Source organism: Dendropsophus ebraccatus, unplaced genomic scaffold, assembly GCF_027789765.1.
Source record: "Dendropsophus ebraccatus isolate aDenEbr1 unplaced genomic scaffold, aDenEbr1.pat pat_scaffold_1126_ctg1, whole genome shotgun sequence".
Classification (NCBI taxonomy): domain Eukaryota; kingdom Metazoa; phylum Chordata; class Amphibia; order Anura; family Hylidae; genus Dendropsophus; species Dendropsophus ebraccatus.
This window is the reverse complement of record NW_027208543.1, coordinates 858-28,444: the sequence shown is the minus strand read 5'-3', so window position 1 is coordinate 28,444 and position 27,587 is coordinate 858. Positions and strand designations below refer to the sequence as shown.

Genomic DNA, 27,587 nt, shown 5'->3' with positions numbered 1-27,587 from the left:
TTATGCACTTACTATACATTATACTCCACATACTGATTGCTATACTGTACAGTAACTTATAATATGACCAATATGACATATTCATCTGTTTCTCATTGTTTCATCTGTTCTACATGTTATTCAGGATAAAAAATGATTATTTTTAGGATGTGGAACCAATTGTCTGCATATCAGTGATTTCTTATGGGAAAATTTGCTTTGGTTTAAGAGGAATTTGGATTACAACCAGGGTCCGGGAACGAATTATGCTCGTAATCCAAGGCACCACTGTATAGCAAATCACCGTCCTGATCCCAGTTTGCCACCCCTGTTTCCTGGTCCCTGTGATGAGCAATTTGAGTAGGAACTATCCATGTAGCTAGCCATTGTCCCACCTTAGTCAGTGGTTAAGTAAGCAGTTCTTGCTGAAACGACAGGAACTAGGAGGTGGCGGTGATAAACTGAGGCATTGTAAAGAAGTCTGGAGGGGGTTGGGGTAGATGAGTATGAGTTTGTTTTTTGTTTTTTTTATTATGAGCCCCCTCCATATGTTATATATCCCCCCCCCCCCCCCCGGTATTTAACGAAAGTATATATCAGCTGTTTCCAGTGAGCTGTTTCAGGGTGTGGTGAGGCTGCACTGCCAGCTTGAAGGGGTTGGTTGACTTTGCGATGCCATTATGCATTCCAGTTGTAGTTTCCTGCCAAAGCCTTACGATAACTTATGCAACTTACTAGCCTATCTTGTCATTGTTAATTGGGGCAATCAAATATACGTATTCTGACATTTAGCTGTTATAGTTGAGTCACAAAATAAGTTAATGATCTTCATATCGGCATTTTCCAGCTCTTCAGTTGATCGCTGACATTTTTACATGGGCCGATTATCGGCCAAATGACCGTTTCTAGGAACTCTCATTGCCGTAAAAACTATTAAAATTTATATTGATTTTTAAAGTGACTCTGTACCCACAATCTCACCCCCCTCCCCCAAAACCACTTGTACCTTCAGATAGCTGCTTTTAATCCAAGATCTGTCCTGGGGTCCGTTCGGCAGGTGATGCAGTTATTGTCCTAGAAAACAACTTTTAAACTTGCAGCCCTGTGTCAAATCGCTGTGGCTTGGAGTGTCTGTGCCCTAACCTTGCACCGCCCCCTCCGTCCTTCCTCCACGCCCTCTTCACCATTAGGAATGTCTCTGGCAGAACTTTTCCTATTCCCCACTTGTCTGAACACTGCATAGGTGCCTTAACGATCCATCTCATGTGCTGTGTTCACACAGGTGATGAAAAGTAGAAAACCTGCAGGGAGGGAGGAGGGACAGAGAGGCGATGCAAGCCTAATGCACAGACACAGGGCCGCAAGTTTAAAAGTTGTTTTTTAGGACAATAACTGTATCATCTGCTGAATGGACCCCAGGACAGATCTTGGATTAAAAGCAGCTATCTGAAGGTACAAGCGGTTTGCGGCATACAGAGTCACTTTAAATTGTAAAAAGACGTTGTGGCATGTGTTTTTATTTATGTCTTCCCTTTTCTCGGTCAGTCAGCATTGATGACATTGAAGATGTGCGCCCAGGTCATGAAACAGAGGGGATGAAGCGGTTTGCCCAGGATGTCCCAAGCGACCGGTGTTTCTCCATTGTCTTTAAGGGTCAACGTAAGAACCTCGACCTAATCGCTAGCTCTAATGAAGAAGCTGCTCGCTGGACTGAAGGATTAAACAAGATTATGAGTAACTCTCGGGCCATGAGCCAGAAGCAGAAGCTGCAACAGTATCCTTTACACAGTGTCTGTGGACTGCTTCTAATAAAAAAACAATGAATGTATTTCTAATTGTTATTAGATTTTAAGGGGTATTCCTGAAAGATAAGATTTATTTGTCAGATCAACTGGAATCAGAATGTTATAAAGATTTGTAAATCCTTCTATTTAACTCTGGCCTTTCAGTACTTATCAGCTGCTGTATGTCCTGCAGGAAGTGCTGTAGTCTTACCAGTCTGACAGAGTGCTCTTTGCAGCCACCCCAGAGTAGTAGCAAATATCCATAGAAAACCTCTCCTGCTCTGGACAGTTCCTGACATGGACAGAGGTGGCAGCAGAGAGCACTGTGTCAGACTGGAAAGAATACAGCACTTCCTGCAGGACATACAGCAGCTGATAAATACTATAAAGGCTTTTTTTTGTAACTAGAAGTAATTTACAAAACATTCTGGTGGATTTGTTTTTTTCTTCCCCTGGAGTGCCACTTTCATTGGCGTCAGTAGTCACATGTCATACATGTAAGCAGAGACCACTGAGGAGAGTGGTTGCAGCATTACATGAACAGTGTCTTAATAATGCAGCAAATCTAGTGTGGGGGCATCAGAGAAACTGGGGCCTTTAGTTTTTTTTTTTCCCCCTAAAACTTTCTATTTGTGGAATAATGACAATGTAATTATTTCTAATTCTGACAGCAGGTTCCATATTTGTCTATGTATAAATTTGTCTATGCTTCTATATTTTGTGGTCTTATTATGTAAACTGCTATCAGCCATGTTTTATGGTTCACGTATCTCCTTAATTACAGGGAGCAGTAAGCACAGGGCGTGGGCCTAGGATAAAAATATGGATGAAAACCGTCTCCTGCTGCCCAGCTCTTGTAATTACAGGTTGGCATGTTGTGAAGTGGTGCCGGGCAGACCAGCACAACCTTTCGTTGACTTTTGGTTTACTGCAGTGTACTACCTGGCTGTAGAGAAATGTGAAGTGTTTCAGTACAAGTAGCACTCAGTTACATCAAGAGGCCTCTGGTGTCATTTTGAGGTTGTGACCTTACAGAGGTTTAACGGTCTATGCCAATTCTATGATAGATTGTATCAAAACAATTGCATTCTAACCACCAGAGTTCCAGATCCCTTGTATAGACAAAGCTAAGTGATGAGGATTTGTTTTCCTGCAAACATCACAATGTGCTGCTTAGGTGGTGCAATTTTCTTTTCACTATTAATCTGCCCATATGGACATGGACAAATAAAATTCCTTTAATTCCTTATTTCTAGCACCATAAAGCATGACTGATTGCAGTGTTTCAAGTGATAGACAGCCCATGGCCTTTCCTTTCACACAGGCTGTGTAGCAGCTCCCTGGTTCACATGGGCTTGGGCAACCATAATAGTTGGTTAGGGTGGACTAGCAGAGGCTCTGGGAAAGCCAGTGGGGTGCAAGAATTAACATTACCCATGCACCTCCACTGGCTTTACCTGAGCAATTGCTGGTCCAACCTGACCAACTGTTATGGTTGCCCAAGCCCATCTGAACCAGGATGGTCATGTGTCCTCTCTCATGAACACAGTCTGTGGCAACTCGCCATGGCCCACAGTTACTTATTACATGTCCATTAATTATATTGTACATTCCAGAACATTGAGTGGATCTTGTTGGGTGGAAGCTTGCGTTTTCTAATCTTTCTGCTTTAAATCCCTCCACATTACTCCACCCCATAATCCCTCCATTTAGTTACCTGTACGTCTTTATTCTTGTCTTCTTTTAGATAGACACTAGAGGAGGATTTCTGTACATCTAATTTATTGTCTAGAGCCTAATACCATAATAATCCTTAATGATGATGATAGCTGGATCCACACATGTCTACGGAAAGCTGATAAAAACAAGGACAACAAAATGAGCTTTAAAGAGCTTAAGAGCTTCCTGCAAGAAGTCAACATTGAAACCGATGATAACTATGCAAAGCAGATATTCCAGGTACGATCTCCTGAATGTATTTAAACGTAATGTGATATTGTCACCCCCTTACTCTATGAGCGGTTCTCCGCACCATCCACAAGTTTAGACGCTGCACATATAATATATACCCTGTGTAACACTTGTCCGTGTGTTCTTTCTGCTCTAAAATCGCTTCATTTTATCTGTGGACAGTGTCATGTAGGCGGGGCTTCATGACAGTTAGCCACTCTACCTACCTTGGAGTTGCTGTGAAGCCCGCCTAGATGTCTCTGTGCACCAATAAAATGAAGCAATTTTAGAACAGAGAGAAGACACAGACAAGTGTTATACAGGTATATATTGAATGTGCAGCATCTAAGCCTGTGGATGGTGCGGAGAACCACACATAGAGTAAGGGGGGGCGACAATATCACTTTAAGGGCTATCTACGCAGACTGATTATTGGCCAGGAGCATTGCTAGAAGCACTCCTGTGGCCGATAATCGTCCGATGTGAAAGTGGCAAAGATCAGCTGAGGAGCGGGAAACTCCTCATCCTCGGCTGATCGTATTTTTTTATGCTGCTTTAAAATTTGTAATGTAAAACAAGAGATGTGCGACCGAAAGCAAAGGGAAACTGACAGCACAGACTTGCATATATTAGTGCTGTCCGTTTCCAGATCACACAAACCGTGCATCCATTTTGATCCATTTTTCCATTGACTTCCATTTTAAAAAAAAGGATCCGGTTTTTTTTTGGCTGACGCTATTTTTGTGTCCGTTAAAAAAAACTGATTCGTTTTGATCCTTTTTTTTTTTATTTTTTTTTTACAATGCAAGTTGATGGAAAAACTGATCAAAACGGATGCACACAAATGCATCGTTTTTTTCATCAGTTTTTCATCCGTTTTTTGCAAAAAAACAGATGAAAAAAAACGGATTGCAAAAACACAGTGTGAACCCAGCCTTACATTCTTGACAATACAACAATCTTACTGCTATTTGAAGTGATTTCTATGGTGGTGTAATTGTACTACTTGTTTGGGTATACTGTAGCTTTTTTGTATAACTGTGAAGATTTGCGGTCACATCTACATTGGTTGTCTGTAAGTACTTGTCTTTGGAAAGCTATGGAATATTTGGTAAAGCTTGTTGAAGTGTAAGACGACCCTTGAACTTTTCTATGATAAATATTTTGTTTTTAAGTCTAAAATATTTAAATCTTTTTCAAAACTAAAATGTGGTTTGTTTATTTACAGCAATGTGACAAATCAAAGACTGGGTCCCTGGAGGATGAAGAAATAGAAGAGTTTTACAAGATCCTGACAACACGGGAAGAGATAGATGTTATATTTTCTACATATAAGGACAGTGATGATTTCATGTCTGCAAGTAACTTCCACAAGTTCCTGCAGACTGAGCAACAGGAAAGGACCATAGACCAGGCAAAGGCATTGATAGACAAGTATGAACCAAGTGAAGAAGGTAGGCTGGTTGTCATTGCTGCATAACCTGTGATGCTTTCTATCAGGTTTTTAAATCTTCTCCATAGTGATGTTTTAAGAGTCCCCACCAATCAAGACGAGGAGCCAAGAGAACACTGGCGCATTTCACTTCTCGGCTCTCAGTGATCTCTTTATAGGCAGCTCCATTATACAGGTCTTCTTTTTCCGGGGGAGATTATCTGCCCAATCGGGAGGATATCGCTTCATGAAATAGACTGTGCAATATAATGGAGCTGCCTAGACTGAGATCACTGAGGAGCTGGGGGGGGGGGGATGCACCATTGTGTGCTTCTCTTAACCCTCTTCTCTTGAGCCTCCTGATCAGTTGGGGTTTTAACAGTGAGATCCCCACCGATCAAAGCGTATGACGTCAAAAGTTCTTATTTTGATTACCCTGGCATTCTGCAGTTTTTATTCTGACCACTAAGCCTAATAATAAACTTCCTGCTCTATAAAGAAACTATTCAGCAATCTCCTCCTTTATTACAGTCAAAGTATATGAATAAGATATAAAGTATATAATAAGATGGAATCTGGCTATTTGCTATAGGTAATGGGCACAGCTCACTTTCTCCCCCTCCCTGCACAGGTCAGCATGTCTAGAAAGCTCTCCTATAGAAATCAATGAGTCACAGCACAGGGCACACAACATACCTAGAAAACTCCCCCTGTAGAAGTCAATGGGTTTCCCTTTTGTTTTGTTTTTTTTGTTTCTTATGCTTTTCCTTGGACATAGGTTTAAATGTTGTGCAAAGAGATCATGCAATATGGCTGCCCCCGTAATAAACAAAATCCACTACAGTCTGAAAACAGAAACAGATTAGAAAAAAATAATGTATTCTTATGCCGGACTCTAAAAAGAATATTTATTTGAGAGATTCCCTTTAAGTAAATCATAATTATATATTTATTTTGTTCATTGCAGGTAAAAAGCAATTTTCCTTGACTAAAGATGGCTTCCTCATCTATCTGTTGTCTGACAACGGCAACGTGTTTAATCCAGCCCACAATCAAGTTTACCAGGACATGAAGCAGCCGCTGTGTCACTACTTCATCTCCTCCTCACATAACACTTACTTGATGGAAGACCAGCTGAGGGGTCCAAGCAGCACTGAAGCTTATATACGGTAACCCCATCCAGTCCCTGTATATTACATCATCTGCTGACGGTCTCTAGGCTGCAGGTTGCCCTATAACAGGCATGTCCAAAGTCCGGCCGGAGGGCCATTTGCGGCCCGCGTTCCGAACTTTTACGGCCCCCCAGGTATCCAGCTTGCTATTATCTGCCTGTGTTATAAAGCATATAGCATGTAGCATGTAAAATGGTCGGCCCTCGCACATGTTCACTTCATCAAATTTGGCACTCTTCGAAAAAAGTTTGGACATGCCTGCCCCTATAACTATAGGTGATGGTTCGCAATATTATTAGTACATTCTGACAGCTAAAGTTTTATGTTCGGGAGTTTCTCGCTAATGTTCTCTAATATGTTTATTAAAGTGAATGGTTTCATCATAATAGATGTGATAGGACATGTGTGTTGGCAGCACATTAGGCTGATCCATGTGTATATGTTGCAGTGAAATGAAAGAATCAGGGATTTGATCTAATCACTAAGGGATTTGATCAAATCCTGGGTTCATCATTTCCCTAGGGAATTAATCAAATCACTGACCCCTTTCAGGGAAATGATGGAATGAACTACCCGTCCAGCTCTTTTCCCCTGCTATGCGCCTCCCGGTCTGCCCACTCCGCTCCCCGTCTGCCCCTGTCGCAGTCCGCCCCAATGCTGTGTGCCTGCTGGGAGGTGTACTGCTCTGCTTCTTGTCTGCCCCCGCCGCCCTATGCCTACCGGGGAGGTGGGTTGCTCTGCCCCCCCCATCCGCCTCTGCCGGCAGTTCCCGTCCGCCCCCCCCCCCCCACCGCCATATGCCTGTCGGGGAGGCGTGTCACTCTGCTCCCATCCGCCTCTGCTGCCAAACGTAGAGCCAGGCGATTCCACAATTGTTCCGTCATTTCCCTGAAAGGGGTCAGGCATTTGATCAAATCCCTAGGAAATGATTTGGATCCCTGGATTCTATCATTTCACTGCAACATATACAGAATATCACTACATGTCTCTTATGATGTATACATTGATTTAGCCGTTATATTTCCCATGCAGGGCTCTTATTAAGGGCTGCCGCTGTGTCGAGCTGGATTGCTGGGATGGGCCTAATGGAGAACCGGTAATTTATCATGGCTACACGCTCACTTCCAAGATCCTCTTCAAAGATGTCATAAAAACCATAAAGAACTATGCCTTTAAAGTAAGTGAGTCTCAGAATGGCACTAGACCCTTGTGCTTAAAGGACAACTCCCATGAAAAACTTTTTTCCAGTAATTGAAGAACATTACAAAGTTATATAACACTGTAATATACTTCAATCACCTGTCTGTCCTCCTTCCCTGTCTTTTCCCCCCTCTTCCCCCCCCACCAGGAAGTGTAAGAAACTCCTTCATACCTAATTACTGTCGTCACCAGGCTCCTCTATCAGCTCCTTCTAGTGACGATGAGTCATCAGCAGGAGGGCGGGGCTAGGTCCTGTTACACCAGCCTCCCCCTCCCCTGCCTGGTCAGGTGACTCAGTTTGCTCATCTCCCATTGGCTGAGCAACTGTAAGCCATCTGTCATTCTGCAACTCAATAATGACTTGTGACTGACACCCGGCACATAACCAGCTACAGGACCCCCTCCCCCATACTCCCTCCTGCTGCGAGTGGACTCAGTGAGTGAGTGATGTCACTTGCTTATCTTTCTCCTCACTCCCGGCATGTCAGCTACACAGACCCAGTCTTATCTCTCCCCTGCTGCCCCTGCAGAATGTACACTACAGTGAGGTGAAAGTATGTGTGTGCAGCTTCAGTGTGTGTATATAGCAGCCTGACTGAAGAGAGCGAGAGAGGGGGTCATGTTTAGTGTATGATGGGAGTTGTAGTGAATGGAGGGGCAGGCACTTGCTGTGTCACAGCAGGGGGCTGGCTTGTCACAGCAGCCAAAGTGCATCATGGGAAGCTGAAACCAGGGAGCAAGGAAGAAATGAAGAACAAGACTAGAGATCAGAAGGTACAAAGATGGTGGGAAATTCAAACAGTGACAGCTCAGGAGGGATGATAAGGGATGAGGGATGTTTCTGATTGGTTTTTGTTTTTTTTCCTTAGCGCGGGAGTTGTCCTTTTAATATTGTGATGTTTTCACATTAAAAGTTTTAGAAAAGATTCCCATGAAGTATGCCTCATCATTGTTTTGGAATATCGCCACTCAGAAACTCTCCTCAAGAGACTCGTAAAGACATCTATTAATGTTGTCATTTTGTTTTGGCCATGAGAAAAAATATGTTACGTGTTTTTGTCAAGTTCCTTTATTGTACTTATTGTTGCTTCTGGACTTTTTGGTATACTTAATGGGCTCATTTTGCACTGTGAGAGGCTCAGAGGGCATATGGGACACTGCAGGATCACATTATTTATATGCTGCAGTAGAGAAACCACCAGCAGCCAATATATATCACCATGTAATCCTTGCCAAAATAGTACTGATATTGCTCGATAATCGTGCAGCAAGGGCTGTGTGTGTATAATTATTAGCAATGTCCGTGCACCCCTTGCCTAATAAGTGAAGTCATACATACCTGTCCATGCTCCCTGATGTCCTGCTAGGCCCGCTCCCAAGTCTGTTGGCTCAGCCAATTACGGCCCTCAGCGGCCTGGCACTTCAGACACTGCCGGGAGCCAGGCAAAGCTAGGAGGACATGAGGGAGCGCTGAGAGGTATGTATAATTTTTTTATTTTATTTTACACAGTTTTCAGCTGTTGGCCACGTGTTGCTATCACACATAGCACGGCCGATGGTTTTAGGTCAAGACATAAAGACACGATCAGCCGATGATCGCTGTCTTTATTACACAGAGAGATGATCTGCCAAATCGGCCTGATTCGGCAGATTATCGGCACCGTGTAATAGGGCTCTAAGGCTTAGTTCACACTGCACTCGAAGGGTCTGTTCAAAGCCTCCTTTGGCTGTTCCATCAGATATGACGTAATAATAATTTCTTGCCATCAAAATAAGAGAAACTATATAGACAAATGGATGCAAAAGTATGCTTGTAGGTCATCTTTGACAACTCTTCTCAGCATTTTTAGCATATACATCCTACATCCACTGACTAGCTGTATATTCCTTCCTTAAGACTACACCTTACCCGGTGATCATTTCTTTGGAAAATCACTGCACCCTGGATCAACAGAAGACTATGGCCAAGCACCTGAAGAACATACTTGGGGATATGCTTCTGACTATGCCAGTAGAAGGAAAAATAAAGGAATTTCCATCTCCAGAGGTTAGACCTGACTGATCTCACAATTGCTAGCAAATCAAATGTAGCTGAAAAGGAAAATAGAAAGCAAGTAATGATCCACTATATATGGGAGCTTCCTTGCTTTAAACTTTTCCCTTTTTAATATTTTTTTTTCAGCAATTAAAAGGAAAAATCCTAGTGAAAGGAAAAAAGCTCAACTCACTGGAAGACAGCATGAAGGAAACTGAGAACAGTAGCACTGAGGCTGATGATGTGTCTGATGAGGATGAAGCTGCAGAAATGGAGGATGATGCTGTGAAGACCACTGTCCATGCCAAGAAAAAGGCAGTAAGTACTGCAGTCTTGAAATAAAGTTAGAATCTGACTTTTTTTCTTTAAACTTTTATGTTGTGTAAACTTTTTTTTTAAAAAAGGGGTTTATAATATATATTTGACCTAACTTATATTTTAGGGTGCAACACTGAAGCTTGCCAAGGACCTGTCCGATACAGTGATCTACTGTAAGAGCGTGCACTTCCGTGGCTTTGAACACGCATTAGAGCATCAGTCTTTCTACGAGATGTCTTCCCTCACTGAGAGCAAGGCTCTGAGCTGGCCAACGAGTCCGGTGAGACTGGGGAAATACTGAGTGCATGTTTGCATGGTATGAATGCCTTGAATCGCCTCCATGGAGCCAATAGTGGGTTAGGGCCCTAGTATCTGATGATTATTGGCCAAATAAGGTGACTGGCTAGAAAACGATTGTTCGTGGCCACACATCTCCCTGTATAATTGGGGATGTGCGGCTAGCAAACGATGAAAGCAAAGGGCCAAATACGCTACACCTACATTTAAAATAATAGCACAGAGTACCACTGCAGCTACAGTGTATTGACAAATAATGAAAGGGCAGAGAGCGTGATCCAACAATCATTATGTAGCCCTTCCCTCATGGGGGTTAAGACTTGTACTAGTCTCTGTTAAAAAGAGGGATATACAAGAGCGGCACCCATTTGCAATGTCATGCTATTTAATAGAAGCCTAGAATCAATGTACTTGTGCATTTTGCTGTCATTGTTCTTTCTATTAGCTGGTATATAGTAAACAATGGCTAGTACATAGTAAAATAATACTACCCACCTTTCCCAGCCTAGTGCATGTTGGTGTGGTCTTATTTGGTGTGTAGTGCTTGAGTGCCTTTATATTATAGTAACCTACCAATAGCTTCCGGTTATCCCCTGGTTGCAGATTGTTAGCAGGTATGTGTCTGGGGATGTTACTGTAGAGGCTTCTAATCTTGTGTATTGTGGTTCTCTTTCCAATGTAGGAAACCGTTTTATTCGCCATAATTCCAGGCAGCTGACCAGAGTATATCCCGATGGCATGAGAACAGACTCGTCCAACTACAGTGCTGTAGACATGTGGAATGTGGGCAATCAGATAGGTGAGTGCATCCCTGTGAATCAACTGCAGTACATTTTCCAACTACCATACATTCATCAATATCTTTATTGGGCCAACATATTCAGTACATACACAACTATGTACAGCACTGTGAAATATGTTGGCGCGATATGAATAAATATATTATTATTCAGTACTAAATAGCCATTGGAAACATTTATTAATGGAGTATAAAAATAACAGTGTCTGTCCTCAAAGTGTTCAAACTAGTAGCCCATGCAGTTTAATCAACACATTATATTATAATATAATATAAATCAACAATATTATATTATAATTAGAGATGAGCGAACCGAGTTCGGGTTCGAGTCGATCCGAACCCGAACGTTCGGCATTTGATTAGTTGGGGCTGCTGAACTTGTATAAAGCTCTAAGGTTGTCTGGAAAACGTGGATGCAGCCAATGCAGACTCTATCTATGTTTTCCACATAGCCTTAGGGCTTTATCCAAGTTCAGCAGCCACCGCTAATCAAATGCCGAAAGTTTCGGGTTCGGATCGACTTGAGCATGCTCCAGGTTCGCTCATCTCTAATTTATAATATTGCACATTTTGGGTAGTGTACTTATCTTGTTTCACCTCAGTGCTCTTATAAGTTTAGTGAGCTACTATATATTTTCCAGTTTATTAATGCAGTATTCTATTAGATCACTTGTCAACATTACAGTAATTAATCTACGATATTGCTATAGAACCAAAGACCGAAATTATTAGTTTTACTTTACACATATGTCCCTCTATTTGCATTGGTACATAATGGCAATGATCCAACTAGGGCAGGGGTAGGGAACCTTGGCTCTTCAGCTGTTGCAAAACTACAACTCTCATCATACCTGGACAGCCAAAGCTAAAGCTTTGGCTGTCCAGGCATGATGGAAGTTGTAGTTTTGTAACAGCTGGTCGGCCAAGGTTCCCTACCATTGAACTTGAGATCGGATAAAAAAAAGAGACGGGTGGTAAATTATTTCATTTGGTGTAACATATATTGACATATTGATGCCTGATCATCAAATGCTAGTACAACCCATATTAGCATCATGTTACATTTTTAATACTTGCTATATTGTGGGTTCATAGTCGTGTTGTGGGGTTTCAAACTGATTATTTTAGTTCCCCCTGACAGTAAAAATCAGGCTGTCCTGTCATGTAAATTAATCTGTCATGCTGGATTTTCAAGAAGCTGACACATTCCCGTTCTTTTTGGTTCTGTATTTTAAAATGTCCTTCAAAAAATAAATCCTTCCTTTTATGAGCTGAAAATTGGATCGTGACAGATCAGAAACTATTGTACTAAATAAATGGATTTATCACCAAGAAGAAAGTCAGTTTTTTAAAGCAGAGCTATATCCAAATATATTACCATCTGTGCTCGGGATATTATAGGACAGATTTCTTTTTTTTTTTTCCTTTGCTTTAATCTTTTATGCTCAAGCAAATGAAAATGTACTATATTTTTATGTGTGCTGGGTCTTTCTGCTGCCATAATTGTAATCCAGTGCCAGCTACATTTGTGACATTGGCAGGTTTTTTAAGGTCAGCAAAAAAGATTCAGGAATGAATCAGTAAATCCTGAGCACATAGAAAATTACAAATAAGTATTTCAAATGGAAAGTTTTTGTGTCCTACTCGTATCTCTTCATAGGTTTTCTATTATTTGTAGTTGTGATAGTAACTTAGAGACTCTGTCAGTAGGTTTCTGCTGTCCTATCGAAGGGTAGCATAAACTAGTGTCAGAAGCCAAACACAATGATGTATCACTTACATTGTTCTGTGCAGCTGATCTAGAGATATCCTCCTGAATAACATGGACAATAAGTAGTCCTCTCCATTATGTACATCAGCCCAGTAGTCCTGAATATTCATGAGAAGCAGAAAACTCTCCCACCAGCCGCTGATTGGCAGTTATCTATCCATGCTGTGTATAGGCAGTCAATCAGCAGCTGGAGGGCGGGAGGAGGGGTGTGGCAAGAATCCTATTCTCCTGCATATCAGGAGAACGGCTAAAAAAAATTATGTAAGTAATGCACTGATCTGTTCAGAATTTCTGTCACTAGGTTATGCTGCCCTCTTTTAAGGCAGAAACAAACCTAGTGATAGATTCCCTTTAAAGAGCCCCTGTCATCGAAAATACCTTTTGACATGTCACCAGACAAGTCAAAAGTTTTTGATTTCGCCATGTGTCACTGCTGAGACCCGCTGTGATCAGTTGATATAGCCAGGGAGAGGATGCAGCAGCAGCGCAATCCTCTTCCCAGCCGTTTGCTCTGACCACCAAAGTAGTTTCATAGACTCCCAGTGACAGACAGAGTAGTATCGGAGATACAGCTGGGGAGTTAATGGCATGGCTGCTGCGGTCCCTCCTCAGCTGTGTCTCTTGACCTGCTGCGATCAATAACTTTTGACATGCTTGATGACATGTCAAAAGTTATTTTTGACGACAGGTACTCTTTAACATTGTTTGTGACCTTTTTTTTTTTTAGTGGCCTTGAATTTCCAGACCCCATGTGCAGAGATGGATGTCTATCAAGGCAGATTCCGTGACAATGGCTTCTGTGGCTATATTCTTAAGCCTTCGTTCCTCCGATACAATCAGTCTAAATTCAATCCAAAGTCCATTCAGGATGGAGAGTGGTGGACTCCGAAAAAGCTCAACATCATGGTAAAGTATTGACTTTTAAAAAATGTGTACAATCAGTGCTTATGGACCTTTCATATTTTTCTTAGCTGATACAAAGTATGTGTTACTAACATAGGAACTTAATGTGTTGTTAAGGTCATCTCTGGACAGCAGCTACCAAAAGTGAACAAGAAGAAGAGCTCAATAGTAGACCCCTTTGTGACTGTGGAGATATTGGGGGTGGCACGGGACAGAGAGAAGAAGCTCACAAAGGTGGTTGAGAACAATGGTAAGAAGGATCAATCCTTTACATCTAGGCTGTGTGCACACTTAATATTCTGTAATTTTTTTTAATTTAATGTTAACTGTCCAACAGCGTTTCTACAAAAACAAAAAAATTAGATCCAGTGGTAAATTTTTTTTGTCAGGTGACTTTTAGGTTAGTTATTATTACAGACATGAAATTAAGAAGCAGGGACTTCTTTTGAGCCATTTTAAGGGGTTATCCGGAACTTAAAATCTTTGTATATGTTGCTGCCATTTTTTAAAACAAAATAAACATCTTATCCTTACCTCCCCGCACTCCCCTGGTGTCCTTTTGCAGTGCCTCTGGGTTCACCACTGACCACAGCCGCTGCCACTACCGAGACAAACTCATCTCAGCAGTGACAGCCTGCTCAGCTAGTTGGTGGTCACTTTGTTGTTCCATCCCAGTCAGTGATTGGCTGAGCAGGCTGTCACTGCCGAGACAAATTCATCTGCAGATGTGGCAGTAACTGCAGTTAAGGAGGACCAGATGAAGCCGCAGGAGGACACCAGGGGAATGTTAAGAGGTAGTGATAAGATGTTTGTTTTTTATATATTCAAAAGGACGCTGGTTGACCTCAGGGAGATCAACCAAAACACCGCAGAGACACCATCACGTGTCTCAACGTCAGTGTATTCTAGAACATTGCCCCCTGGGAAATCGAATATGCAAAAGAACACTGCAGAGACACCATCACATGTCTCGACGTCAGTGAACTAGCCAGACCTTCCCTCCGGGAAGGAACAACCAAGCCAAAGCGTTCTCCAGTCAAGGAAACCACCTCAGCAAGGTATCCATCCACAGACAGCTGTTTCGGGGTTTTTGCCCCTCATCAGTGTGGAGTAGGTTTCTGGCTAGTGGGAGCAATGACTAGTATGTGCATGCAAAAGGACGCTGGTTGACCTCAGGGAGATCAACCAAAACACCGCAGAGACACCATCACGTGTCTCAACGTCAGTGTATTCTAGAACATTGCCCCCTGGGAAATCGAATATGCAAAAGAACACTGCAGAGACACCATCACATGTCTCGACGTCAGTGAACTAGCCAGACCTTCCCTCCGGGAAGGAACAACCAAGCCAAAGCGTTCTCCAGTCAAGGAAACCACCTCAGCAAGGTATCCATCCACAGACAGCTGTTTCGGGGTTTTTGCCCCTCATCAGTGTGGAGTAGGTTTCTGGCTAGTGGGAGCAATGACTAGTATGTGCATGCAAAAGGACGCTGGTTGACCTCAGGGAGATCAACCAAAACACCGCAGAGACACCATCACGTGTCTCAACGTCAGTGTATTCTAGAACATTGCCCCCTGGGAAATCGAATATGCAAAAGAACACTGCAGAGACACCATCACATGTCTCGACGTCAGTGAACTAGCCAGACCTTCCCTCCGGGAAGGAACAACCAAGCCAAAGCGTTCTCCAGTCAAGGAAACCACCTCAGCAAGGTATCCATCCACAGACAGCTGTTTCGGGGTTTTTGCCCCTCATCAGTGTGGAGGTTTCTGGCTAGTGGGAGCAATGACTAGTATGTGCATGCAAAAGGACGCTGGTTGACCTCAGGGAGATCAACCAAAACACCGCAGAGACACCATCACGTGTCTCAACGTCAGTGTATTCTAGAACATTGCCCCCTGGGAAATCGAATATGCAAAAGAACACTGCAGAGACACCATCACATGTCTCGACGTCAGTGAACTAGCCAGACCTTCCCTCCGGGAAGGAACAGCCAAGCCAAAGCGTTCTCCAGTCAAGGAAACCACCTCAGCAAGGTATCCATCCACAGACAGCTGTTTCGGGGTTTTTGCCCCTCATCAGTGTGGAGTAGGTTTCTGGCTAGTGGGAGCAATGACTAGTATGTGCATGCAAAAGGACGCTGGTTGACCTCAGGGAGATCAACCAAAACACCGCAGAGACACCATCACGTGTCTCAACGTCAGTGTATTCTAGAACATTGCCCCCTGGGAAATCGAATATGCAAAAGAACACTGCAGAGACACCATCACATGTCTCGACGTCAGTGAACTTTTCGATTTCCCAGGGGGCAATGTTCTAGAATACACTGACGTTGAGACACGTGATGGTGTCTCTGCGGTGTTTTGGTTGATCTCCCTGAGGTCAACCAGCGTCCTTTTGCATGCACATACTAGTCATTGCTCCCACTAGCCAGAAACCTACTCCACACTGATGAGGGGCAAAAACCCCGAAACAGCTGTCTGTGGATGGATACCTTGCTGAGGTGGTTTCCTTGACTGGAGAACGCTTTGGCTTGGTTGTTCCTTCCCGGAGCGAAGGTCTGGCTAGTTCACTGACGTCGAGACATGTGATGGTGTCTCTGCAGTGTTCTTTTGCATGTTTTTTATATATTGGCAGAAGCATATAAAAAGTTTTTAAGTGGCAGCTAACCCCTTTAACCCCTTAGCGACCCATGACGTATCTAATACGTCATGGCGCCGCGGGGGGTGTTCAGAGCGGGGTCCCGCCGGGACCCCGCTCTGAACGGCGCTGATCCCGGCTGACACGTGCAGCCGGGCAGTGCCTCTGTTAGCCGGCGCGGGTCCCGTTGCCGCGTCGGCTAATTAAGCACTTCAATGCAGCTGTCAAACCTGACAGCTGCATTGAAGGGCTTCAGACATCACATCCCTGGTGTCTAGTGGGTCGGATCTCCCCCCCACGATGCGATCACAGGGGGGAGATCCGTTCTTCTGGCCGTGCCGGGCCTCAGCGTCAGAATGACGCTGATCCCGGCTCGGCAATAGATTGCTATGGCCTGCAGCAGGCCATAGCAATCTATGACCGATCTAATGGATCTTTGCTGTGTATATACACAGCATTGATCTCTATGAGAGATCATTGCTGTGTATATACAAGCCCCCAGGGGGGCTTCTAGTCCATGTAAAAAAAAAAGTAAAAAAGTGTTTTTATTAATAAAAAATCCCCTCCCCTAATAAAAGTCCAAATCACCCCCCTTTTCCCATTTTATAAATATAAATTAATAAATAAATAAATAGACATATTTAGTATCGCCGCGCGCGTAATCGCCCGAACTATTAATTAATCACATTCCTGATCTCGCACGGTAAACGGCGTAAGCGCAAAAAAATTCCAAAGTGCAAAATTGCGCATTTTTGGTCGCATCAAATCCAGAAAAAATGTAATAAAAAGCGATCAAAAAGTCGTATATGCGCAATCAAGGTACCGGTAGAAAGAACGCATCATGGCGCAAAAACTGACACCTCACACAGCCCCATAGACCAAAGGATAAAAGCGCTATAAGCCTGGGAATGGAGCGATTTTAAGTGACATATATTTGTTAACAATGGTTTGAATTTTTTACAGGCCATCCGATACAATATAAGTTATACATGTTATATATCATAGTAATCGTAACGACTTGAGGAACATGCATAACAAGTCAGTTTTACCATAGGGCGAACGGCGTAAATGCAAATCTCCCCGAAATCAAAACAAATTCGTTTTTTTTTCAATTTGACAGCGCAAATGATTTTTTTCCGGTTTCACAACATATTTTATGGAAAAATTATGCCTGTAATTGCAAAGTACAATTCGTTTCGCAAAAAATAAGCACTCATATAAGTCTCTAGGTGAAAAAATGCAAGCGCTATGGACTTTTAAACATAAAATGGAAAAAGCAAAAGCGCAAAAACGAAAATTGGCTTGGACCTTAAGGGGTTAAAGGAACCAATCATCCCAATTTTGCTAAGTAAACACTTGCTGCAAGCAGGGCTGTCTTAACAGCATTATGGGCCCCTGGGCAGAGGTGCGAATTGGGCCCCCCCCCCAACCGCCGCCATCAAATCCCCCACATCTTTGCATATAGTGCCCCCCCATAGTAGTCAATTCCCCCATATAGTGCCCCCAATAGTAGCCAGTACCCCCCATAGTAACCAGTGCCCCCCCCATAGTAGCCAGTGCCCCCCATAGTAGCCAGTACCCCTATAGTAGCCAGTGCCCCCCATAGTAGCCAGTACCCCTATAGTAGCCAGTGCCCCCCATAGTAGCCAGTGCCCCCCATAGTAGCCAGTGCCCCCCATAGTAGCCAGTGCCCCCCATAGTAGCCAGTGCCCCCCATAGTAGCCAGTACCCCGAGAGTAGCCAGTGCCCCTAATAGTAGCCAGTACCCCCACAGTAGCCAGTGCCCCCCATAGTAGCCAGTACCCCCACAGTAGCCAATACCCCTATAGTAGCCAGTGCTCCCCATAGTAGCTAGTACCCCTATAGTAGTCAGTGCCCCCATAGTAGCCAGTGCCCCCCATAGTAGCCAGTGCCCCCCATAGTAGCCAGTGCCCCCATAGTAGCCAGTGCCCCCCATAGTAGCCAGTGCCCCCATAGTAGCCAGTGCCCCCATAGTAGCCAGTGCCCCCCATAGTAGCCAGTACCCTTATAGTAGCCAGTACCCTTATAGTAGCCAGTGCCCCCTATAGTAGCCAGTGCCCCCTATAGTAGCCAGTGCCCCCTATAGTAGCCAGTGCCCCCTATAGTAGCCAGTGCCCCCTATAGTAGCCAGTACCCCTATAGTAGCCAGTGCCCCCATAGTAGCCAGTGCTCCCCATAGTAGCCAGTACCCCTATAGTAGCCAGTGCTCCCCATAGTAGCCAGTGCCCCCCATAGTAGCCAGTGACCCCTATAGTAGCCGGTCCCCCCCCCCATAGTAGCCAGTGCCCCCCAAAACAACAAACCAGTTACTCACCTGTCCGGCGGCCCCAGCTGCTCCTCTCCCGGCAGCGCGCCACTCCCATCATCCTCCGGGCACTGGCAGCGGGGTACAGAGAGACTGCCTGTGCCGGAAGTGTCCTGCTGCATGACACATCCAGGACACAGGCAGCGTCTCTGTACCCCGCTGCCTGTGCCGGAGGATGACGGGAGTGCGCGCTGCCGGGAGAGGAGCTGCTGGGGCCGCCGGACGGGTGAGTTCCTGGACTGCCTGCCCCTTCTATCGCCGCTTGGCTGAGCCTATCAGAAGCCCAGGAAAGTGCTGCTCATTGCACTTTCCTGGGCTTCTGATCGGCTCAGCTGAGAAGCGATAGAAGGGGCGGGCTGGGCGGGCGGAGGGGGTGGCTCAGGGCCGCTCACTATGCATATGCTTAGTGAGCGGCAATACAGGGGGCGGGCGGGACGGCTTCCTTGCGGTGCTCAGCCCTGCTTGGAAGCCGTCTTCGCTTTATAGGACGCACTTAGTTTTATAAGTGCGTCTTATAAAGCAAAAAAATACAGGTGTGTCCCAGAGGGCAGGGGGCCCCCTAGGACGCAAGGGCCCCCGGGCAGCCGCCTACCCTGCCCAATGGGTAAGACGGCCCTGGCTGCAAGATCTTCTTACATATATCTAAACTGTTTCACATGCTGTGCTTCTGCCCCCCCCCCAAAAAAAAATACTTTAATCATTCTCACACCATATGCCATATTACCTGTTAAGTAAGCATTGGAACGGTGTTTGAAAAACAACTGCTCATGGCTGGGGGGAAATCTTCTGTAGTAACTCATCTCTGCCTGAGTTACCAATGAGGAGCTGGCCACTGCAGGCGTGATTACAGAAGGTTTCCGACCAGCTGTGACTAGTCGGGATTCAGACCCTGCCCTGATGACTACTTATGGGTAATCAGCATATGGAATGGTTAAGAAAATCTGAAAAAGCATACATTAAAAAAAAAACAAAAAACTTTTTAGCATGTTTTTGGGACTCTTACAACCTGCATAATCTGGGCAAAATTTTATAGATTGTAATTTTGCACACGCTCGCGGGCAGGGACCTCTTCGCCATGTACCAGTCTGCCATTTTCCTTCATGTAATGTGTTTTTGATCTTGTAATGTTCCTGTTTGTTACCCCTATCGCTTGTATAGCGCTCTGGAATTAAGGGCGTTTTTTAAATAAATAAATAAAAATAATAGAAGAAAAAAGATAAGTTTGAGACTCATTTTGCCTTACAGACCATAAAAATGCAGATTGTTTTTTCTGTGTAGCCTTTTTGTGCAGTATAAGCATTGTTTTTGTGAAAGATTTCTGTAATTCTTAAAATTGTTTTATTTATACTATCCAAGCAACTCATACTTTTTTTTTCTCAATTTCTTATTTCTGACCTGTTTTAGGCTTCAATCCCATGTGGAATGAACATTTTGAGTTTGAGATTGATGTGCCCGCTCTTGCCTTAGTAAGATTCTTGGTGGAGGATTACGACGCTTCTTCAAGGAATGACTTTGTAGGACAGTACACGCTTCCACTGACCAGTTTACAACTAGGTAAAAATATAAGCAACAGACATATATTTATTATGTGAATACATCCTGATTTTCTGATCGTGTACCAGCATGGCCACGATCATAAAACATGCGCCCCTGGCGTATGCCGCGGAAGAGTCAAAGTTTTTTATCTTTTCCATGCTTGCCTGAGTGGGGGGGAGGATGAACAGCAAGGCAGGGAGGAGGCGTGACCTCTTCCTGGCATTGAACTTAAAGGGGTACTCCTCAGGAAAAAGTTTTTGAATCAACTGGTGTCAGATTGTTGTACAGATTTATAAATGGCTTCTTTCTCAAGTCTTTCAGGCTGAAAGGGCTTGTGAGAGATGCTGACATCACACAGGAAGGGTCTAGATTCCAGAGACCAGTTCCAACCGTCAGAGGATGATGAGTTGTCTTGGGAGAGAGGGACAAGCTATGGAAAATACACATTTTGTAGTTCTATTTTGCATTTCAATGAAGCCAGTACTACTAGTGATGACACTTTATCAATGAGTTATTCAAATACAATTTTCTGAGTACCCCTTTCAAAGTGGTCCTTTAGTTTGATGTACAAGCTGGGATACCATAAGGTTTTCCAGTTATAACTAATTCCTGTTTGTATTCTCCTTTTGCTCCTCTTGTATTTTGCAGGCTATCGGCACATACACCTTTTGAATAAGAATGGAGATCCTTATCCCTCTGCCACGTTATTTGTGCACGTCATGCTCCAAGAAAGCAAAGGCTGATACAGGACTGAAATGTTTACAAGATTTTATATTTTTAATTCTATTTTAACAACTTTTAGCTGCCATTATTTTAGGTCAGAACTAGTTTTTTGTTAAAGGTTTACTACTCAGATTTTAGGAAAAGCTGTTCTACAACCCTAGCAAAAATGTTATGTATGTTTTTATATTTTTGCATTCATTTTTTCCCCACATATTTTAGATTTTTTTTTTTTGCTAATCAGGTAGTGCTGTGGTTTCCCCTCTTTTGCACATGAACTTGAAAGGGAACACAATCTTGCACTTTCCTAAAAAAAAAAAAAAAACATTCCCTGTTAATGAATTTTAAGTTAAATGGGCTCTGTCATTTAAAAAAAAAATGTTGATCTGTCTTAGATATATGTCAGAAGTTTGGATCGGTCCGAGTCTGAGTGTTCAGACCCCCACGTTCACAGAAACCAGCACGGAGAAGTGTTCACTAAGCACATTCTCTCCCCCTATTTGTCCTCATGGCAGGAGTCAGACTTCTATAGTAGGTCCATCGGCACTTCTTCTGTAGCTGGTTCTAGCAATTGGTGGGGGTCTGATCATCAAGACCACAACCGACCCATGTCAAAAGTATTTTTTTTTTCCCAAGTGACAGGTACACTTAAATAGAGGAGGTCCACTGTTCAGTAACCTTAACTCTTTCCCCTGATATAAAATTATTTCAAAACATCTTGAATCCCCTCATGTAGAATGTATATAAAATAAGATAAAACTGCTTTATTTGCATCCAAAAACATAGCTATCAATTCCTATGGACAATCACATTTCCCAAATACCCGTACATTACTTATGGTAGATTATATATGACTTAGGATAGGATTCCAAAGACAATACTAATAGCTCAGGTAAAAGTCTTGAAAATCAGAATCAATCACCCGAGCGCCATAGTATAACACTACTGCATGTGTCATTTTACTTGATAATTTATTATATACAAATCTGACCTCCCATGACACAGGGCACGTCATACCAATGCTGATCTAAAAGGTAATCCCTTCTTCTGCCATCAAAAATGAAACACAATCCTGCTCACACTTACATACTGTATATAGAAAAACATAAAAGTGATGTGTGATGAAAGATGGACTCCTTGGAGAAGCAATGGCAAATCTTCCTTCTCTAGTTCAGTGCTGGCATCTACAGCAGGGACTGGCGCCCCCACAATATGGAAGATCAGACTTCTCTCCATTCATATAGTTTGTCTTGAAATTACTATTCCGACAGATTTACCTTATTACCACCTGAAACGCTTGACACTACAGTCACTCTTCTCATAATTCCAATGGTTGTGGGTTTGTAGATCCCCTGCAATACTTTTTATATATATATTTTTTTATTCTTTTTTTAAGAAATGCCAAAATGGTGGCTATGTGTCTACATAGGGTATAGACCCCAGTAACGTGTTAATCTAGGGTCCCCTGCTCCTGGTAAAGTTACTTAGAATTCCCTTTATGATGTATGTGACAAAGTAAACTTACTTCTTCTGGTATTGACACATACCTGGCTGTCTATAGCATGCACTACATACTGTGATTTATTATTATTACTGTTCTTTAGTAATGCAATGTTTATGATACACTTTCTACACTGAATGTTGTGCCATTATATCCTCTGCCCCATCTATAGTGCATCTTTCATTGGCTATGGCAAGTAGTAGCTGCACAGATATACCAGCAATATTACCTGAGCTTGTTTGCCATCTATGATGCCAGGGTTCAGCTGCTGCACAGTCTTGGCAGGGTTAGCCAATGCTGAGCACATTTGGACATATTGCATTTGCTTTATTTTGCTACTGTTATATAGTAAAAGGGAACCAGTGCCTTACTGCCCCTGAATAGGCTCCAGTACTTTACGGTTGTGTTCTTGTAGTCTCCAGATGTGTTGTTGGTGATATATATATATATATATATATATATATATATATATATATATATATATATATATATATATATATATACTTTTCTCCTTCTTGTGTCATATGCTAATGAGTTATATAAAGACAAATAGGTGTGGATGCTGCTGTTAGATGTTTGGATATCCTCTCCCTAATTCCACCCAGCCAGGCTTCAATGACATCCCTAAGCAATGGTAACTTAATCACAAATCTATCCTTTGGGATATAAATGAAGCCTGGGCATGATTAGGATGAAGGCTAACTGGCTGGCTCCACCTCCTTGACTCTATACAGCTCACTAGCCTATGATGCAATCATAGAATGAAGTTGAGTTTTATCTAAAATAGACAACTCTGAACACTCTTGGAAACTATTGGCCTGGTACTGGTGCCAGATTGGGGGCAAAAATGTGCTGCAAGTTGTTAGACTTTTTAGGCTAGGTTCACACTAGCTTAATATGGCTGTATTTTTACAGCTGCAAGTCTTGGCCTGACAGTGGGTCTTATGATCTGAACTGACAGCTGTCAGGATTTGTGGCTGTTATATGGTTATAAAAAAACAGCCGTAATATAGGGGTTATCTGGGATTATGAAAGAAAGTAATTGGGTTTTTTTTCTAAAGAGCACCTCCCTTGTCCTCAGGTTGTGTCTGGTATTACAATTCAGCTCCATTCACTTCAATGGACTAAGCTGCAAAACCGCACCCAAACTGAGGTCAAGAGTGGCGCTGTTTTTGTAAGCCTGGATAACCCCTTTTAAGCTACTGTGAACCCAGCCCTAAGACTAACCATAGACACAACTGCTACCTGAAAGTTAACACCTGAGAATATCTTTTATCTAAAAGCTGTCCTGTATATAGCATATACTCTGTATGGCCTAATCTCAGAACAATAATCTAGAACGTGCCTTTTATAAATTATTTTTACATCAACACATTGCTCTGTATAGTTTCTTGTATTGGCCTGTTTTATATGCCAGACAATGTGCAATCTTTTATGTTAATATTGTTATGTCTTTTATGGTCATTTACTCTTTAAATCAGATTTTTAGAGCTGGATTTGCCTCTGTGTCCCATACGTTTAGTTACTTCTAGCATGTGTTACTTCTATCTATGCAATGTAAAAAATGTTGGCCTTAAATTTATGGGACATGTTTTGCAAATAAAAAGTTATTCAGCCTCTTTCCTCGGTTTGGGTGTACGTTTTTGTTTTACCAGTAGATGGCGATATTTGAGCACATTGTTAAATACTACAGTCGATCACAGCCATTGCTGCATTTTGTTTAGTTTTTTATTATAAAATATGGTGTCATCAGGGATATTTGTGGAAATTAACTGCTACAATCTAATATGATCTTGTAAGAATTATTATGTATATATAAATACCTAGAATATATATATTTATATTTTACACACCACCCTCTTACTAGGTCTAAATGCCAGGTTAGGTCACTAAATGAAATACAAGAGCTAGTGTAAAATAAATCATATATAGTGAGTGACGAATTTTGCTTTTATAGTTGTTATAGGAAGTTGCACAAAAATATAAAGGAAGCAGAAAGAAATAATAATTACAAAAATCCAGTACAATGTGAACAATAATGAATAAACATTACAATAAACGAGGCTACAATATTACATAATAATTACAATAACACAATACTATATACACTGTAAACAATCACAAACATTACAATAGCCAAAACTAAAATAATAAATTTCTAATAATATGAATTACAACCATAGTTACTACTATGAGCTCTTCAACACACACAGGTCTCCATTACATTAGCCATGTTCCTATAGGTCTCCTCAACAAGTCTTGACTCTCTCAGTCTCCATCTTCTCTGTCCTCTCCCCCAATGAGCCATGTTTGGTGCTTTTTATAACCATTATGCCCCTTTTTGTTCTCCCAATTCTCAGAAACGTCCCACCACTACTTTGTTGGCCAAGAACCTTTTGATCATCGCAGGGACAAATTTTCATTTGGTATCACATGGTTATTTCACCACTGTAAATACTCTACTTGTGAAACAAAGTGATCTTTTGATGCGAGAATCTGGGCAAACAATGGGTATTTAGTAGAGATAAGCGAACCAGGTTCGAGTCCAGCCGACCCCGAACGTTCGGCATTTGATTAGCGGGGCTGCTGAACTTGGAAAAAGCTCTAAGGTTGTCTGGAAAACATGGATATAGTCATTGGCTGTATCCATGTTTTCCACATAGCCTTAGGGCTTTATCCAACTTCAGCAGCCACCGCTAATCAAATGCCGAACGTTCTGGTTCGGATGGACTCGAGCATGCTCCAGGTTCTCTCATCTCTAGTATTTAGCAAGCTTGGAATCTAGGCATGAAAATCACAAGATCCTCCATCTTTATTCCCTTTATGGCATACTACAAGATACTAATATGAGGTCCATTTCTTACAAGTTCCTTGAGTGTTGTGCCTATGCAGGTATATGCAGGGAAGTAGCGATAAGCAGAATCTATCAAGGATTAGATCAACCTCTGTAATGTATTTCTGTAGTTACAGCAGCATATTGCCCCGTGTACCACCGCGCAGGTCCTCTGGTCCACACGGGTCCCTGCGCTAACTCCACACCGTGTCGGTCAGCGGCCGCCACCCCCGCAAAGCGTGCACGTGCAGGGAATGGAGGCCATAGAATGGCCCTGCAACCCAATGTCGCACGACCAGACCCAAAAAGCCCCACCAAAAACCCCGCCAGCACCACCGGCGGGGAAGGCTGCCCCCAAATGATACAAGTATGGATATGGTATTACACTTACCATTGCTGCTCTCACAGAATGGGGAAGACATAAGGTCCGGACATGTGAGCACAGGCATATCCTGCAAATTTTGGTCATGTGGGTCTTATAAAGGAGTGCTAGCTGTTCAGAGAGGGAGAACTGTAAAACACGAACTGGAGAGAATGGAACGGCTGCACATCCCATCTATGGCTGCTACATGTTAGTACCTTATGTCTGCCCCACTCTGTGAGAGCAGCAGTGGTAAGTGTAATACCATATTCATACTTGTGTCGTTTGGGGGCAGCCTTCTCCGCCGGTGGTGCTGGCCGGGTTCTAGTGGGGCTTTTTGGGTCTGGTCCTGTGACATTGGGGTTGCAGGGCCGTTCCATGGCCTCCCTTCCCTGCACGTGCACGCTTTGCGGGGATGGCGGTCGCTGACCGACACGGTGTGGAGTTAGCGTAGGGACCCGTGTGAACCAGAGGACCTGCACATGGTACACGGGGCTATTATGGCTTGATCAAATCATATACAGACACTCTGGTGTTGATTTTTAATATAGGCCTAGCGGCAATAGTATCAGCCATAGATGGGATGTGCAGCCGTTCCTTCCTCTCCAGTTTGTGGCTCAGATACATTAGCTATCATCTCCATATGGTCTTCAATATTCTTTAGGTAGATGGAACAGTACGTGTCAAAGAAACATGTCAATGTCAGGGCCAAGATTTCCAGCAAAACCTTGCCCAACGCCTCTGCTGGTGTGCGTTCTTTCTATATTATGTCATGGTGCCATCTCTTCTTCAGGCATACATGTTCCAACCCATGATGTATCCCCAATTGTATTCTGTTAGACCAGATCCCCTTCACCATTGTTTTATAGTCCAGTTAAGATGCTCTAATGTCCATTGGAGGAGCTTTTTTTGTGATAGTGGCCATACTGACCAATGTCTGACGGGTCTGTGGTTACTCACCCCCTTACACCACAAGCTGATGGCAGATGACATCCTGACTCCTCTTCTGCTTCTTGAAAGAGAAGGGTACAGACTGATTAAAACAGATATTTTATCATAAGACAAGATGCAATGTCTTCTGGCTGGAGGGGGTAATGTCTCCTGGTGGGTAATAGTAGCAAATATAGGGGTATAAAAGACCCAAACATGTAGGGAGGGGGCTGGATGTCTGTGAGGAGTTGGAGAAAGTGTAATGCTGGGTTTACACGGAGCGATAATTCGCCCATCGAGCGATTAACGATTTTGAAGCAACAATTTGGTTTTTATAATGATCAGCGTTTAGACGGAGAAAAATTGTTATTGCGATCGTTTTAAGATCGCTTAAGCCCATCTTTTACATAGGGAAAATCTTTGAAAGACTGTTTATACGAAGCGATCTGCGAATTTTTAGCGAACGACGAACAATGATTTAAGAACATGTTAAAAGATCAAAATGAACGATTTTTTGCTCATCGCTCGATCGTTTGCTGTGTTTACACGGAACGATTATCGCTCAATGTGATCGTTATTGCGAAAATTCGCCCAATAATCGTTCCGTGTAAACCCAGCATAATGCTGGGTTTACACGGAACGATTATCGGGCGAATTTTTTGCAAACGACGAACGACGATTTAAGAACATGTTAAGGGATGAAAATGAACGATTTCTCTCTCGTCGTTCAATCGTTTGCTGCGTTTACACGTACGATCATCGTTTGAATTTGATCATTATCGTGCAAATTTGCACGATAATCATTCCGTGTAAACGTAGCATAAGAGTTAACCCTGAGGTGTACAGAAGACAATGATAGGGGGAGTGTAACTAAATGTGATGTCTCCAGGAGCTGTCGTTAGTCTTAATTAACCGCAGAATAAACTTCATGATCAAACAAAGCAGAAGCTAAAACCAACAAACGTTTTGGGTCATCACAACCGGAGTCATCTGACCTTCAACGACAACAGAAAAGAAAGATTCTGAGAGAGTGACACATACCAACTTAGCAGCACACTACAGAATGGGTGATTTATCTGGATCACTGATATAGTCCACCT

General features: G+C 43.0%; 1 protein-coding gene across 1 annotated transcript; it reads left to right on the top strand.

Annotated features, from left to right (window-relative positions):
- The first annotated feature begins 1,530 nt into the window (after window positions 1-1,530).
- On the top strand, window positions 1,531-23,985 carry LOC138774825 (1-phosphatidylinositol 4,5-bisphosphate phosphodiesterase delta-1-like). Its single transcript, XM_069955714.1, is given in 14 exon segments — window positions 1,531-1,753; window positions 3,593-3,722; window positions 4,942-5,167; window positions 6,113-6,314; window positions 7,350-7,494; window positions 9,415-9,564; window positions 9,700-9,870; window positions 9,995-10,130; window positions 10,133-10,150; window positions 10,850-10,966; window positions 13,465-13,643; window positions 13,758-13,890; window positions 20,011-20,160; window positions 20,791-23,985. Coding segments are annotated over 14 exon segments (2,031 nt in total). The 5' UTR covers window positions 1,531-1,574; the 3' UTR covers window positions 20,886-23,985.
- The last annotated feature ends 3,602 nt before the right edge of the window (window positions 23,986-27,587 follow it).